We start from the raw sequence: 16,617 nt of genomic DNA on the forward strand, positions 1-16,617 counted from the left end.
TAGAATATTGTCTTCTGTAAAATGAATGGACATTGAAATATATTCATAATAACAACTGTAAGGCAAATGTATACGTTGTATCCACAATATTAGTGTATTTATTGTCTCATATTGAGTTCAGCCCCCAACAAATACATAGCTTGGTGTGAAAGACCATTGCATTTGAGGAGAGAATATTCTTTGGTCTTAATCTTCATACGTACAGGATGGAAGGATAATTTTATGACCCCCCCACAACATCAACAAAAAAAAGGAGACTAATTTTCCTCTACATTACCTTTACTAAACAGGTTCAAAGTGGCCATAATAACAAAACGTTTCAGTGAGCTTTTAAACTTAAATTCTATGTTTCAAAAATAAACAAATACACTTTTAAGCCCATACACTTCCTATGTTAGCCATACATTCACAATATTGGTAGACGAATATATGCTAAACCAAGGAACTTCATGTGGTTTATTGTAAGTTTCATTATAACACTTCAATCACACACAAACATTATATATATATATATATATATATATATATATATATATATATATGCGCACGCATGCATCTGTAAAATCATGACTGTGATGTGTTATCTGCCCTCTCTCTCTCTCTCTATGGGTCTATTTGATAAATATACTTGTTCTCTCCCAACTCGCTTTATTTCTCCAAATGCATCACTTGTATTCTTATGTAAGAAACCTGACTCAGAGCTCATTTGCACGTATTGTCGCCGGCGCCCATGCAGGCGGGTTGTGCTGTTGTGGCAGAGGGGTAAGTTGCCCTTCTTTGTGCTGTGGCGCTGGGAGAGAAAGCGCAGTAGCTCGCAGTCACAGCCATGCATTGCGCCGCGCACTTCTGTGCACCACACTGAGTTGCACTGAGTTACTTCACTCCAGATGAGTTTCACTCAGTTTACATCCGGGTTTTTTCCCTAGGCAATGGGAGCCGCAGCACCCCCGTTCCTTAGGCAAAGTGAAATAAATTCGCCGCACCGTCACACAAAGTAGTCCGCTCTTTCAAACACCCTTTCTCTCGGCGCCGGGACGGAACCGGCGACCCCCCCCCGGACTCTCCCGGGCCTCCCGACCCCGCCGCCCCGACCGGACCCGGACCCGACCTCGGCGGCCCCCCCCACGCCGGCCTTCTCCTGCCCCCCTCCTCGCTCCCTCTTCCTGCGCGGAGGGATAGCGAGTGTGCGCAGGCCGGGGGTGAATGAGATTGAAGAAGAGTTCTTGTTTTGTATCTCAGTTTCTCTCTTTTTTTTTTTTAGACCCGTTTAAAAAAAAGAAATAAAAATCTAAGAACAAGAGAAAACCCCCCGCTCCGACTCCATGGCGGGGATTGGGACCTGGATGTGGTAGAAATCGGATCCGGGAAAGGAGACGGCACACAGAGGCTGGGGTGTTTGTAAATATTTATTTAAATAATTGTGAGAGGAGAGGTGGGCTGACTGCTGCTCAAGTGAGTGAAAGAGGAGGGTAAGTGCACCTCGGGAGCTTTTTTATTATTATTAGGAGAACTTTTATTTCCCTGCGCAGGGCAACTTCCCTGCTTTCTGCACTAATTGGGGGCTTTCGCACATGACGCGCTAATTGCTCGCAAGCCCTGGCGGACCGGGGGCTGCTGGTTTTGTCCATTTTCTCCTTATTCTAGGAGTTGGGTGCTATTTTTCTAAGTGCATCGCGATTGGAGGGCAGCAAACGTGGTGGAGAAAGAAGGGGGCAGATGCCAACTTGCTGCCAGCTTTTAGGCTGCTGGGTTATACCATTAAAAATAAAACGCACAGACACACACAAAAGAAAATGAAACCTTAAATGTTCCTGCAACTGTAACGGGAGCTAATTTATCTGTATGATGATGTTGGCCATGTAAATACTATCGTGACAATAGAAACAATCCTACACCTAAGCCACACTTAGAGAGGTATGTGTGTGGGGTGTTTTTATTTTTATTTTGTATTTATTTTTTTATTTGACATCGGAACTTGTCTGGCTTTTTTCTGTGCTTTTCCAGCAGCCAGACAGAAAATGCGTTTGGGTTGCCGAAGTTAATGTATTCTTGTGGTGCGAGTATAGTTGTGTGGAAGTGCATCCCTATTGGAGGAGGCTGGGAGAGGGGGAGCCGGACTCCATGGTCCTACTAGTGCAACTTCATCATCCCTCACTTTGTCATGACTGTGTGCTTCTTCCCGGGAGGGGGGACAGGACAGGGACACCTGGCTCAGACCATGCTTTCGTTTTGGCTGCTTTTATCAATACTACACATCCCTCCCCCGTTCACATGTCCACATTAGGCCTATCACTGCTGATCCAGAGAGAGAGAGAGAGAGAGAGGAGAGTACTTTGTGTAACTGCGTTTTGTGGCCGGTTGAAGCTACTTTGTGGCAAAGATTGAATTGTTTCCGATGTGTACGTGTATGCGTAACACAATTCGTTACATTTTAACGATAATAACAACAATAACAATAAAGGCAACAGTGCCGCTTTGGGACGTTAGCGGTAACATGTGTAAGCAGTTGTGGGGAGTGCCATTTTAACTGTGCTTTTATATGTATGTATGTATGTATGTATGTATTTCCCACTGCTGTCGTGCTGTGTGGAGGCGAGTGTAACAGTGTAACACGGCGGCCGGAGAAACTCTGACAGTTACTCAGTCGCTGCGGGCTGTGCAGACGTGCAGTGACGTTTCTTTTGTATTTTAAATGTGTTGGGTATTATTTTTACCAGCCCCGCAGAGTTACTGCACTGTGCGGATGCAAACAGGACTCTGGAGTTTGGTCTCTCAGGCTGCATGGCTGTTGGAAAGATACGTTGTTCTCTTTGTTTAATGATCTGTTTTCTTGCTTTATTTTTTGGCAGACTTCTCTGTTTCTTTCTAGTAGAAACCTAAACCAGAGTAGAACTCTGAATGTGTCCAGTAGCTTATTCTGGGATGTTCAGTCTTGTCCATTAACCGTTTCCTCTTCTTCTTTTAGTTTATTTAAACTCCAGTTTTAGGGTAGTTTGTCACTGATACATTGTAAGTCATTTTCCAAGATGGTTGAGATTGGCTTGTAACTGATTTTGACTGATGGTAACAAGACATAATGTTTGTGGATTCAATGAGAAGTGACCCTGTGCACTGAAAACGACCCAGTTTGCACCTTTTACTGCAGTGTGTTTGAAGTTTGTTGACGTTTTGCTGAGTAAATGAACCAGAGTAGTTGAAAAGCGATTCCACTGTGAAATTGATAGATCAAGTCAAAGTAAAAAGTGTAGAAGCTTTGTGTGAAATAATCAAATTTGTACCTGTAATTTCAGTCAAATGCAAATATGGCCTATTATTTTGAAACTATTAGATAGGATCCTTGGATCAATTAGTTATTAATGGACACCAAACGAGCACGATGGGGCGAATGGCCTCCTCTCGCTTGTCTTATGTTTTTTTATCTTTATCATCAAGTGATCAGGACCACTGAAAAGTCGCAACAAGATAGTCAACTCTAAGCTGGGATTTATGTCTTTATTTTGACATGCAAAACAATGCTGTAATGTTTTTGTCCTGGGAATTACCTCACCTTTTGTGAGTAATGTATGATTCAGAATGTGCACCTTACTGGCAGCATGCTTCAGTGATCACACTGGGGAAAGGTGCAGCACCAGTACTGCTGTGCAATCGCATGCACTGCTGTGTCAGGGGGTCTCTGAGACGTCCTAGAGAAATGTATGTGAATATGAATATTAATCTGTTACTTGGGAGTTCTTTCACAAGAGCCCTCCTACAGTTTGCATATTAAATTTTTGTTTGTATAAAAAAAAAATCCCACTTTCCTGTCAGTCTTCATTACCATTACATAGAGAGCCAATGAACAGTACAGGTTTTCAAATAAAATAAATATATACTTTTTTATTTTTTTTATTTTTTACTTTCGAATGTTGGATTCACCTGTCGATAGGCGCCATCATTAACGAATAGTGAAATGTTAGACTATCTCTGGTTTGGAGACAATTTTTGCACTTTTAACGATATTTTAAATTCACTTTTCTGTCTTAAGCACTTTTGAAAGTGTTAGATTTCCACTTTTGCTCCAAAAAAACTAAATCAACAACCGCAAAATAAGTTTAAAGGTAATGCTACGGTTCAGTCCAGGGCTCTTTTGTGCGTTTGTTTAGAACTGCAACAAGTCAATGAAGAAACAAGTTTTTTCAAGACACTGGATTGTGACTGGGGATTCTGAGATTACGTAACCCCCCCACCACCTACTTTTTTCTCCGCAGCTATCGTCGTAATCTTGAGTCTTGAGTAGATTGACTCCTTTTTAAAAACACTGGGTTATTGGACAGTAGATAGTAGTCTAGCAGATAGTTTTCTTTAAGTATAGGTCTTCATTCTATAATTAATCAGTTTATTGATGACTGTTCCTGTTTAAAGAACTTAGTGACTTATTAACTCTTGTAATAGTATAACAACAACAATGAACAAATCAGCTGGCGTCTGAGTGCTGGGGTGGGGCGCTGTGTTTTACTCCACACCTGGGCTGAAATCTCGGAGGTGGTGCTGTGTAATATAACAGGCCCAACTCTGACAGGTGACTGTCTGCAGAAATGTAATGGGATGAAGCAAAGACCACATGTTGTGCGGGATGTTCATGAGGACAAGACAACACAGTTTCTTGAACACAAGTAGAATGATGATCTGTTCAGGAATATTGACATATTGTGGTGCAGCAGTGCCGAGTGCTGAGCAGACTTGTGTAAGATGTGGTTGCTGTAGTCTAGGCCTATATGCTTACGTTAAAAAATAAACGTTAAATAAAAGTTAAAACAAAACAAAACCGCAAGGAAAATCGGAATGTATATCCTGTTTACTTTTTAGTTATTGGAGATATATATATGTGTGTGTGTCTGTGTCTGTGTAAAATCATCAAAACCATCCAAAGAATGTGGCCTAAACTAAAAGGCATGCCATACTGAGAGACATTATTTATATATATATATATATATATATATATATATATACACGAGAGAGAGTGAGAGTGTATTTGTATATATGTACATGTATTTATATCTGTGTGTGTATATGTATAAAATAATGTGTGTGTATATAATGTGTTTATATGTATATGTATTTCTATATATTAGACATAGATTATTCTAATTTAGTCATAATTCTCCAGTATCTCAGATACAGGCGTTATTCAATGCTTGGCTTATGTATAATTTATTTATACCACAATAATTCTTTGGTATGTAAATAATGCACATTGTTAATATTAATACACCTGTGTGATGGCGGACGCACACTTCTCACATTCTTAGGCCATAAATCATAATTTAGGCGGCGCTTTGTGAACCGGAGTGGCAACAAGTCAAGGGAAAAGGAAAAGTGTCTCATGGCGCAGTATTGATTAGTCAGCATTAATACGATCACTTGGAAACATTTCAGAAACTTGAAAACAGCAGTATATTCAGTTAGACTGTGTCAAAAAGTTGTTGTTTCCCCGCCCCATTCATACTGTAGTTTGTGTGGTAGTGTGAGGCTTGGATTTATTAAACCTAAACAATAAATAAATAAATGCAAGGCAGGGAACTTATTTCAGCTCCCGGCTCTTGTGGTGGCCTGTCAATACGGCGGTCGAGTCTCCAGCCCCTCTGTGGGTCCGAGCCGCGGTGCCCGGCCGGCGAGGGCTGCGTGCCGGAGGCCACCTTCTCCCCTGGCTGGGGGGCTGGGCTGCCGTGGCGCCCCCTGTGCCCGTCTCTCTCTGAGCCTCAGCTGTGCGCAGGCAGCCCGTGGTTTAATGTTCTGTAGTCACGTTTGATTGTTCCTGTTTAATCCGTGTGATGTTTCCTGTCTTTCAGGGAGCTGGAGAGAAGAGAAGAGTTGCACAGCCAGCTGGTGAGTTCAGTAATCACTGGTATTGTTATTATTATTGTTGTTATTAATTAATTAATTTTTGATGATCATGTCTGGAGAGTTGTCATAATTCCAGCCTGACTTAGTGATGTGTTGTACTTTATTTTTATTTTTGAATTTATTTATTGCCTCACTCACACATGGGGTGGGGGGGGAGGTTACACTTGAGTTATCTTCTTCTCCTAGGTCAATCTGTTTATTTTTATACCTCCACGTCCCCCCACCCACTCACACATTCTGTTTGCTGTTCTGTGCGTCTGATACAATTCAAACTTCCTGTTACACAATGATAACAATAACTGTAATGCAAATCCCAGCCCAGGCTGCCCTGGACGTTGGCAATGCCCATGCATAGTGCTTGCATATTGAAGGGACTGTTTCTTTCTGAATTGCTTACAGGATATTTCCTTACAAGGCTATTCGACTTAACCTGCAATATGCTTGACTTGATTATCTGTAGTATAGCTGTACTCTAGAGCCCCAATTGGACGCAGTTCAAAACTGGAGATTGTGTGTAAGTAAGACACAGTAAATGCATCTTGCAATATTGATTGAAACACGTGCAGCACAAGTTTAAAGTGTTTTCAAACGGGAGTGATCGTACTCGTCTCCACGCTTGTATACGTTTAAAAAGATGCATCTTCAACAGGCTGATGAGCCGGTCACTCGTCACTGAAACTTCTCACTGTATGAATGACTGGAGTGGAAAGAAAAGTGTTGTACTTCTAGTTCTTCAGCATCTTATATGGGAATATTTATTTCTTCAAATCATTTCCTTTAGTTTTCCTTTTCTTTATGTTTTCCCCGGACTTAGCAGATGCCTCTCCCCGTGAAATATCTCGTACATTTCAGAAAGAGCAAGGAATCGCTATTAGGGTTGTGGCAGTCTCCCTGTGTGAGGCTTGTTTTGGAAAAATGCAGAGAATTAAACTCCAAGGCCAGATTCACACACTGTGAGGCCTTTGGAGAGATGGTGCTAATAACCATTAATGGGAATTTTGGAAAGCTCTTCATTTTAAGTTTCCTTTTCTGGGTGGGATTTATTGGAGAGTTGCAGATTTATTATTTTAATAAAATGTTTTGTTGTGTTTGTGTTACATCCGTTTCAATGAGTACATCTTCGACTCTAGTTCCATAGACTCTGCTTGAATACACAATAAACTGTGTTGAGCGTTCTCTCCGAGTTTTGAGGACACACTGCATGCTTGCGTCCATTTTGCCTGGTTCCCATCACTGCAGTGTTCGCAGTAACTCCCCGTGTTCAATTACAGCTGTTCAAAATCTGTTTCCATTGTTTGTTAATTTATTAATTGAAAGAAAGAAAAAGGATTATCAGTTTTCTTTCTTGCCTTTATACATTCGTACATATTTATATATATTATTTCCTTGTTTCGCCTCACCACCACCTCTAAAGCAGGAGAGTTTGAAGTACGTGTGGAAGTCGAGCTTATTTATTCCACTGTGCATTTCCCGGACAAAGCAGCTCATTGGTCAGTTGTCTCTAAATCAATCGCCGTTGAAATTGATGGTTTAATCCCGGAGTTTATTGGCGCCAAAAGAGTTTTAAGTAAAGTTTCCATCCTTACTGGTGGTCTAGGGCACCGTGGGTCCTCCTTGAGTTCCAGTCTGACACATCTGGATCCCAGATGTGTTCTTTTGCCCTGTCTTCTGAATTATGTTTTTAAAAACCTTTGTGTTTTATACCCAAGTGTAATTAATACAATTAATATCAACTTGTATTGCTTGTTTGTGGAATCCACTGTGTCTAATAAAAGAGAAAGTATTGAGTATTAACTTTGTAACTATAATATGTGATGTATTGCTTTTTGACATATGTTTTTGTTTTCTGCATTGATATATATATTTTTTTTATCATATTATCTGATGGCTCCAACAAAGTAGTCCCTTCTAAAAAAACAAGCTAAAACTATAAAGGGAGTCTTTATTAAACACAAAAATCACAGTCCCGTTTGAGAAGTCTTTCCGAATCCATATGGGTTCAGATAGTCACCCCGAACACACATGGGGAAACATAGATGGGGAAACATAGATGAGGAAAGTGTTTGTTTATTTAAGAACAATATATTGATTGCTATATTTGTATTTGTTTTCTTTCATCGAAAAAGGCTGAAAGCTCCCCAGGACTGAATTACGCAGAGAAGAGATTAATAATGGAATTACAAACATTACAGGAGGCGCTAAAAGTGGAAATTCAAGTCCATCAGGTAAAACCCTTCTGTCTTCTCTTCTCTCCTCTTATCCTTTGCATATCGAGGATTAATAATCGCTTGTTCTCTCACTCGTTATTAAACATTACCAGCGGTTTTTAACTTTTCTTTGTGCTCCTCTGCTGTTCTTTTTTTCCTTTTCTTCCCCTGCTTTCTCCTCCTGAGTGAATCCTCCAGTTTGTGCGATTGCCGGTGTATTTATTATTTTGGTGCCGGCGTTCTGGCACTTTGCTCGTCTCTGCTGCCCACAAGGAGCTCAACAGAGCCGCTTCAAGTCAACTCTGCTTCACAGTCGATTCGCCGGCCTCAGCAGATCTTCCCGGCGTCTCCGAGCGCAGGGCCGACCGCAAACCCCTCTCATCAGCGCCTTATTGACAGCACCGCTGAGTAATGCACTGAGCGCCGCACCGGGGCCGTCATCGGCCTTGTAATATATATTGACAGTGGACGTCCCGTGTGGTGTAACGCGGAGAGATAGATATTTAAGGTAGTGAAGAAATAAAGAAGTCCTAATCCGAAAAGATCAGACAATCCAGGAATTAAGGCTGTCTGTTATTGGGAGTTTTTGTTATGATGTGAGTCTTTAAAGACCAAGTTTGTAACTCGTACCCTCTCAGAACCCCTGATTTGACTTCCTGTTCCTTGTTTATTTTAAATATTTTAAGAAATGTAACTGAAAAGCAGAGTGAGAGTAAGATGGAGAGAGCGAGAGTGATATAGTAAAGACTGACATTAGGATCAGCAGACACATCAAACGGCATAAAAAAATACAGAAAAGGTCGGGAAATCGTATATTGAAAGTCTGATAGTTATTATGTTTTTGTTCTGTCTTCGTATTTAAAAATAAATTCATGAAAATAAATGGAAATCGGATTGAAATGCCTAATAGATTTGCCAGCACTGCTTTTCCTTTTATCGGACTAATGCACCGATAGAGAGAGTTGGATTCAGTCGGGTCTGGTCTGGTACCTGTTACACACCTTGCTGTCTGTGGAAAATCCTGTGTGTTGTTGTGTGGCATCCGCGCCTCTCCCTATAGGGGTCACTGTATATTCAGGCTGCGCTGTCTCGGATTAGCCTGCCAGCCCGAACACAGCGAGGCAGGCTATAAAAGATTAATCACGCATTGCTTTGCAGATGCAGCTCCGTATTTTCCAGGAACTAGTTGTATGTTTTTTTGTTGTTTTTTTTCATCCGTTGCCTGCGGTTCGGAGTCACTAGTAACATTCTTACTATCTGTGCTTTCCTTTTAACTGTTCGACGGCAGAGATTTGTGTTTTACACTCCCAACTAATCGGTAGTGTTTGTGTTTGTTTTTCTATCCCTTTCTCCTTACAGAAACTTGTTGCTCAGATGAAGCAGGATCCTCAGGTGAGCTTTTTTATTGTCTATTCTTTCTGTAAAGCAAACTTCTTTACAAAGGGGGCTGTGCTATCCCTCGGGATCTCACAGCGGAGAGGTTTATACTGTGTCCAACCACAGGATCCCTGCCTTGTGTGTGTTTCTAAAAGGTACAATTAATAGTTTTCACACAACTATCCATGAGGCTCCCAGTACGACAGCGTCCACCACAGTGGGATCCAAACCTACTGACCTTTAGTTTGTGTTTGTCTTTTTTTTTTTTAAATGTGTTTATTGAAGGTGGAGGGTGGGGGGGCACAATGGATATTGAATGTGGTATTCTCGGTTCAGACTGTCCGTGCTAAGCGCAATGTCCTCACACTGCTCTGACCCGTCTGTGTCAGCAGCTTGTGTCAGAGCTCCTCCAGACCGTCTGACCGCGGCCGTTTAATTCAGAGTGAACCCGCGGGGGGGCTGAAGCCCACGATTTCTCTCGCGAGAGGGAATACAGTTTAACCCTTCAAGGACAGGGTACGGTCATGAAGAGTTTTCTACTTAATTAGCGTGAGTGTTAAATACTGTTTTTAAATACGTGCGCTCTCAGACCACAGAGAGGTTGCATCCCACCCGTGAGAGAAAGTGATAAAACCATGCAAATGATGGATTACTTTAGAGAGAAACAAGTTATACAAAGAAAGACAGAAAATAAACTATTTTAAAATGTAAATTAAAAATGCAAAATTGAAGAAAATCAGATTTGAAATGCTAGGGTGTCATCTGTACAGGGCATGACCCGGGGGTGTCAGACACTAATCCTGGGGGGCTGCAGTGTCCGCTGGTTTTGTCCCAACAGGAGATCCCAATTACTTATGTCATTATTTACTCAGGTAGGCTTATCTAAAACCTTCATTTTTAATTTTTATACTGATGCCTGACAATTTGTCTATCTCAAAGCATTGAACCCACAGAACATTTCAGAGTATGGAGAGAGGTGTTCAAGTCATCCAGTTAATTGATTTAATTAGACCAATTAAGGAGCCCAGAGCTGGGCTGGAACAAAACCCAGGAGACACTGCGGCCCCCAGGACTGGAGTCCAGCCCTCCTGGTCAAGACAAACAGATTGACAGAATTAAACGTGTTCGGAAACCTCGTCCATATGGGTTTGTTTATTTTTGTGTTGGCTTAACCTGGATCCTCTGCGGACTTTCACTCAGATAGTCCTGGGTTTTTATCGGGGTGGGGGGCAAGTATAGCAGTGTGTTGCGTGGCACCCCTTCATTCAAAGCACTACCTGTGGGTTCGGAGAATAAGCCCTCAACCCCAAAACCAGTTTCCTGAAGCCGGGGATCCTCTGAAGATTTGAATGGATATTGTGAAGACTCCAGTTCTGAGGGTGAAAGAGCCTGAAATAGACGCGACAAAACTATCACCTCGAAAACCTGGCGCTGGGGGGGGAGCGGATTCCTCCCAACAGCAGCTCCGCAGTTTTGCACTCAAGCTGCTAAGAGCTCACGTTTTAAGCCGCAGTATTTACTAAACAGTCGATCCCACCTGGCAGTGAGGGGGTTCGGCTCTTCCGGTTATTATTTTTAGAAAGTTGAGTCTGAAAATTAATAGCGGGATTGTTGCGTGTGCTCAGCCTGCTCCTGTGACGAACGCGTGTCGGTGTACGTTAGTGCCACATTTAACTCCCGAGTCGGCGCGTTGGTGACAGCGCACATGAATTGCCGCGAGAGACGGGTAGAGCACAGGTGTGTTCCTGCCGAAGACTCGGGCACCCGGAGCAGGTTTACACCGATTTAAAATAAACTAAAATAAACATTAAAATACCATGAGAACAAAAATCTCCTAAAAATCTCCTACAGAACCTGCCGGGGCCTAAATTCTGCCCTCTGCTCCAGATAAATTTGACTCCTCACATTTCCCCCAAAATATGTTGCCATGTGGTCAGCTGTTTGAGCAGCATTTTAGTTTATAGCAAAGAAGAAAGGGCACTTTTTCATTTTATTAAATATGAAATTGTACATAGGGGTCATGAACACTGGAAAACAGACTCCTGGTGATGGTGTGTTTATAAGATAATCATATATAACCGCTTTCAAACTAATGTGGCCGAACTTTTGTGCTTCTGCTCATTTATGTTATTTATAAATTTATGTATTTCAATGCATGGAGGACCTAAATATGTGTCGGCCTCTGAGAAGCATAAAATGGAAAATGCAAGATCAATTAGATACATCTGGCGTGGCGATTGCATTGGGAGTCGCGGCGCGTTTCTCCTGCATGGTGCGGCCCCAGATCACAGGGCGCGTTCCCGATAAGAGCCCTGTGTTCCCGACGTGCGGGTGCGACGCTCTGAAAGGAAGGACAAGGGGATTAAGTGAAACGCTGTCATTCAAGCTTACGGCGCCAACGTTCCTTCAGACGACGCCAGGCGACCTCGCTGTTATTATTCTGTTATCGCTCTCTTTCGAGGTAGACACGAGTAGGAAACTTTTAAAATAAAAACATCAATAATAGTAATACATTAACAATAGAAACATGCATCTTAATGTCCTACAAGACCTGAACTCATAGCGTTTTCCGTAATTTTTTTCCAATGTCTCTGGCGATGTTGAGGGTAGGGTGGGTGTCTGTTTTAACGCACTGTCTCTGTGTTTGCAGAATGCAGATTTGAAAAAGCAGCTTCATGAACTTCAAGCGAAGATCACAGCGCTGAGTGAGAAGCAGGTAGGAAACGCAAACGGGCTTCTCTGAGTTGTTACGTAGTTACACACCACACACACACAGAACTGATTTTGCTTTTGTCTTTTTTCTTTAAAAACAAATCTTGGGGGAAAAAAAGGCAACTGTTCTTGCACTGGTCTGCCCCTGGGGGTTAGTGTTGGTACTTCATCAGCGTCATCTGTTTACCACTTAAGGTTTTACTTGATGTGTAAAACAAAAGGGGAATAAAACTCAATATAAGTATATGTTAATAATCACTTCTCTGTAGAAAACACCACAGTGTCACTGTGCTGAGGTTAGACATCAGAGCACCATTGTTTGGTTTCTACAACCACTTGATTGTGGTGGGAGGGACGGGGGCTTTAAACAAACTTACTCTTACAAAAAAGAAAGAGACACTGTGGTGGAAAAAAGTTTTGGAGTCGGGAGTTGTAGTCAGAATGTATTACGTGCACGGGAGGAACAGCGCAACACAGAACTCAAAGGATTTTAGGCCAGCATGACACTCTTCCCCAAAACTTTTAAGACAGAACAAAGCTTTTATACCCCGTCTGGGACATACACCCAAGGGGCCTTAACATTTTACAAACAGTGTCTGAATGGTCATTTCTAATAACCAGCAGTGATTTCATTGGCATTCTAAACTAAGCCTTCCCATCTCATCAATATTATTAATCAATACTCATGAATAATAATCATTAACCTCTACATTGCCAGTTGCATTGGAAGGTACTTTGCAGATAATATGTTGCCAGAAAGCAATGTGAGCTGCTGATAGCCAAGTTAGGAGTAACAGCACACCAAGGACAAAGGCGGGATGGGATTTCTATATTTTTCCTCCACAACACCTTGTACAGATGGTGGTAAAATAAATAATGAAAGACAGTGTTGTGGGGGAAGAGACCCGGGACGTTGACCGAGTGCAGAACCAACGTGGCTTCTCTTACTATAGCTCATTGTAGAGGAGAACGAATGCGCTGTGTTGCTCCGCGAGGCTAGTTTGCTTGTGTGTTTGTATTTACGAACCACCATCACACACTTGTCCTGCGTCTCGCTACGGTTTCAAGAGCTGAAACTGCATCGCGGCTCAAGAGCAAATTGCCTCACAGGGATTTATGGAGAAGTGTGTGATTTTACAAGTAGCTTTGTGACACATTGCCACCGAAATCTGTTTTGTTTCTGCTTAATGGTAAAAAACCCACATATGCATTGTTGTTTATTTGTTTTGACGTGGATAAAGGTAAGTTGCCCCCTCTTAGAGACCGGTTGAGCAGGGGGAGAGTGTGTGTTATTCTGATTGGTGTCTATTGTTAATACCTGTATTTCCTTCCCATTCCCTCGTGTCAGATTTGCTATTTTGACATCCACCCAGTATTGATTGACTGACTGTGTGTAGTTCCTCGCGTTTTGTTGACTTGACAGGCGCAGTGCTTTAAATGTCAGGTTTATTGCAACTTAACAAAGAATTTCATTTGGTTTTGAAAGGAAAATGCTTAACAGGTTGCTTGTCTTAAGGCCTGTGCTTTTGTCATCTCTTAATGAAAGGTTTTTGTGCTTTTATCCCCCCTACTCTTTATTTTTTATTGACGTTTGCAAGCATTTTCAGAAACCAGTGAACGGAAAATTGCAGGATACAGCTGGTCACATATTTACTCTGTGTACTTTTTAGTCAGCTCGGATTGTGTAAGCGGTCCTAACAGAATATCTTGTGAACTTGGGGAGGTTGAAATATATATTTAATATGAATGAAAAGCAGATGGATATGTCCTTAAACATTTAGCCAAACTATTTCATAATCGTACGAACAGACAAGTCATGTTAAACAGAGATTTATTACTAGGGGTATGTTAGTGAAATGTGTGTGTGAGACCATTACGATTGGAATAGTTAGTGTTTATAATCGCATACGGACGACAAAAATGAGCCAAGACCAGCTCACATTGATCTCCGATCACATGTCAATTAGCCCCCCGTGTCGAACACTTGTTCACATTTGTTCCAACTTGGTTGAGCTTGTCGCTGAGCCGGGCTGTGAGGTGAACAATAAAGACATTTTCAGGATGACGGGGTGTTGTGTTCGGGGGGCCTCCATCGGTAATACAATAAAACAAAATCTGTTTATGAAATAATGAAGGGGTGAAAGAAACAATTTCTCCTCTGGTTTCTGCCCCCCTTGCCACCTGCCCCCTACATCCACAGAGACTTCACAATTACTTTTTCAACTGGAATAAAGGAGACGTTTTTATGTTTTATCATGGACATTTTTCCTCCGAGTGCAGGTATGCCTTTTCAAACCTTATTGTTAAGTCCCAAAATGTAGCTTTCATAGATGGTGTGTTATTGTTTACATTATATCTTCTATAGGAGAGTCCTGTACATTGAATTAGTTATAATTGTGGGTGTAATCTGTACACTGCCAGTTTGATTTATTCTGGATCTTATAAGAAACTGAAATGTGAATGTTTCTTTTACTTAAATACACTATGTCTGGAACAGCACAGACACACTCTTTAAATCGTTGTAAATTTCCTATAAAACATTAGGAGAAAAAATAAAAATCCATTAAGTGAGATTTAAAGTAATTTCACTTTTTTTTTTTCCCTCCTCTTAACGTTTTTACTTTTATGTAATATCCCCTTTGCGGGAAATCGGAAACCGTTTACAGGGTAATGCCTACGTAGACCCAGGCCTGTTCTGGGGAGAATTACATAGTGTTGCATTGGATCTCTTCCCTTAAAACGTCTCTGCAGTGAAGACCAATACAGGACCACGTCTCCGACAGGCGCTGAGAACCTGTAGAGCTGAAAAAACGGAAAGAAAAAAACGTCACACACATTTAAATGGGAAAATCCAGAGCTTACAAATTCTTTCATTTCACTCTCTCTCGCTCGCTCTCTCTCTCTTTTTCTTTTCCTCGGCTGTATTGATTTGCTCAGCTTCACTGTTAGGCTCTTCCGAGTTGATTGTTTTGGCACGGTATTGTGGGAAGGAGCTTTATTAGCAGAGAGCGAGTAAAAATGAGCCTCTGTCAAGGGGTGGGACAGAGAGAGAGAGAGAAGCAGACAAGTAGTTGGTAATTTCACATGTCGAGGCAGGCCTTCCTGAGCAGAACGCTGTGCAGACGTGTGCATGTGTGCGTCTCTTCAGTATAATCAGGCTTCACACCCCGCGTCTGTTTTATTTTCTGTGTAAGCCGGCACCTGCAGTCTCGCCTGGGTTTTCTTATTGCCGAACGAGCGTAGCCTGTCGAAGTGTGTCCCTCTTGGCCGCAGTGTATCTACTTATGTACGATTTGCCAACGGTTTAGTTGTTAACAGAGCAGTGGAGGGTGGGAATGAGTGGAGAATGAGGGGGCGGTCATGTCTGTCTGTACATGCAGGTGTTGGCACAGTTGTCTTTGTGAAGCCGGGGTCAGATCAGTGCCATTTCCTCGTCCGTTTCCGTTTTTTTTTAAAATTCAAACAAAAACTTCAACACACTGGATTGTGCTGAATAATTCCTGTGCAGTGGCTTTTATTTTCTGTACTCCCTTTTAATGTTGTCACATGGTTTATCTAGTATAATTTAAACGTTTCTCAGTGACAGTGAGAGTGCTGACTAATTTAATCCTAACTTACAGGACGGCGTCCGGTTTCCTTTTCCAAGACGAATCTATTGACTCGGAAAGAAAAATACAAGAGCGATGACCTCACGATAGAATTAAATAGTTTATTTTTGCCGTTTGAAGCTTCTGTTGGTGGCAGTGCATTGTGGGTAATGGCATTCTGGATTTGACTTGCAGCATTATTCACAAGATGATCTGTAGCCTTTTTATAATATAAAACAATGTGGCCTAAATAGGGGGGAACATGTAAATTCGACATCACCCGAGTTCACCTCTACTAGCACCGTGTGGTCTGCATTTAAACAAAAAAAGAGAGAGGTTTAATCTGAGGTTTTGGATTGTGTGTGGACTGAGTCATCCAGAGCGTTTTATAATTACTAAAAGTCAGGCTGTTGCACTAGCAGGTTGTTTTGTTGGATTGTGATGCAGGGAAGCCGAGATTAAAGACAAACGAGAGTCCAAGGTCACGGGGAATATCTGCTGCTCACCTTTGATAGTCCGGCTGGGAAGTTAATGAGTCGCGTGTGTTTTAATCGCGGCGCTCGGCTGTGGCGACTGCAGCTGAATTAGCATCGCGTGCAGAAGGCCCGGAAATAAAAAATAAAATCATGGTATGTTGGGGATCGTAGAGCTGCTGACATCTGAAATGGAAATGACTTGAGACTGACGTTCTGTTTTTTTATATTTTATATATTGAGAAACAGCGTCGCTCTGGATTGAGTTATTCGATGCTGGATTGTGACCAGATTTGGGTTTTCACAGACAGGGTGACAAGTTTGACCAGACTGTCTAACGTCTACGTTCGGAGTCATATTGTCTGCCCGCGTCTTCTC

At 41.9% G+C, this 16,617-nt stretch overlaps 1 protein-coding gene across 2 annotated transcripts in view; it reads left to right on the forward strand.

The window, feature by feature from the left end:
- The first annotated feature begins 1,180 nt into the window (after nucleotides 1-1,180).
- The window catches only part of phf21aa (PHD finger protein 21Aa), a 60,816-nt gene continuing 45,379 nt past the window's right edge, over nucleotides 1,181-16,617 (forward strand). For both annotated transcript variants that reach the window (XM_066700622.1, XM_066700623.1), the window contains exons 1-5: nucleotides 1,181-1,469; nucleotides 5,829-5,865; nucleotides 8,010-8,108; nucleotides 9,450-9,482; nucleotides 12,118-12,183. In XM_066700622.1, the coding sequence (XP_066556719.1) occupies nucleotides 8,055-8,108; nucleotides 9,450-9,482; nucleotides 12,118-12,183 (153 nt within the window). In that variant the 5' untranslated portion in view covers nucleotides 1,181-1,469; nucleotides 5,829-5,865; nucleotides 8,010-8,054. The remainder of the gene's footprint in view (nucleotides 1,470-5,828; nucleotides 5,866-8,009; nucleotides 8,109-9,449; nucleotides 9,483-12,117; nucleotides 12,184-16,617) is intronic.

Source organism: Amia ocellicauda, chromosome 4, assembly GCF_036373705.1.
Source record: "Amia ocellicauda isolate fAmiCal2 chromosome 4, fAmiCal2.hap1, whole genome shotgun sequence".
Classification (NCBI taxonomy): domain Eukaryota; kingdom Metazoa; phylum Chordata; class Actinopteri; order Amiiformes; family Amiidae; genus Amia; species Amia ocellicauda.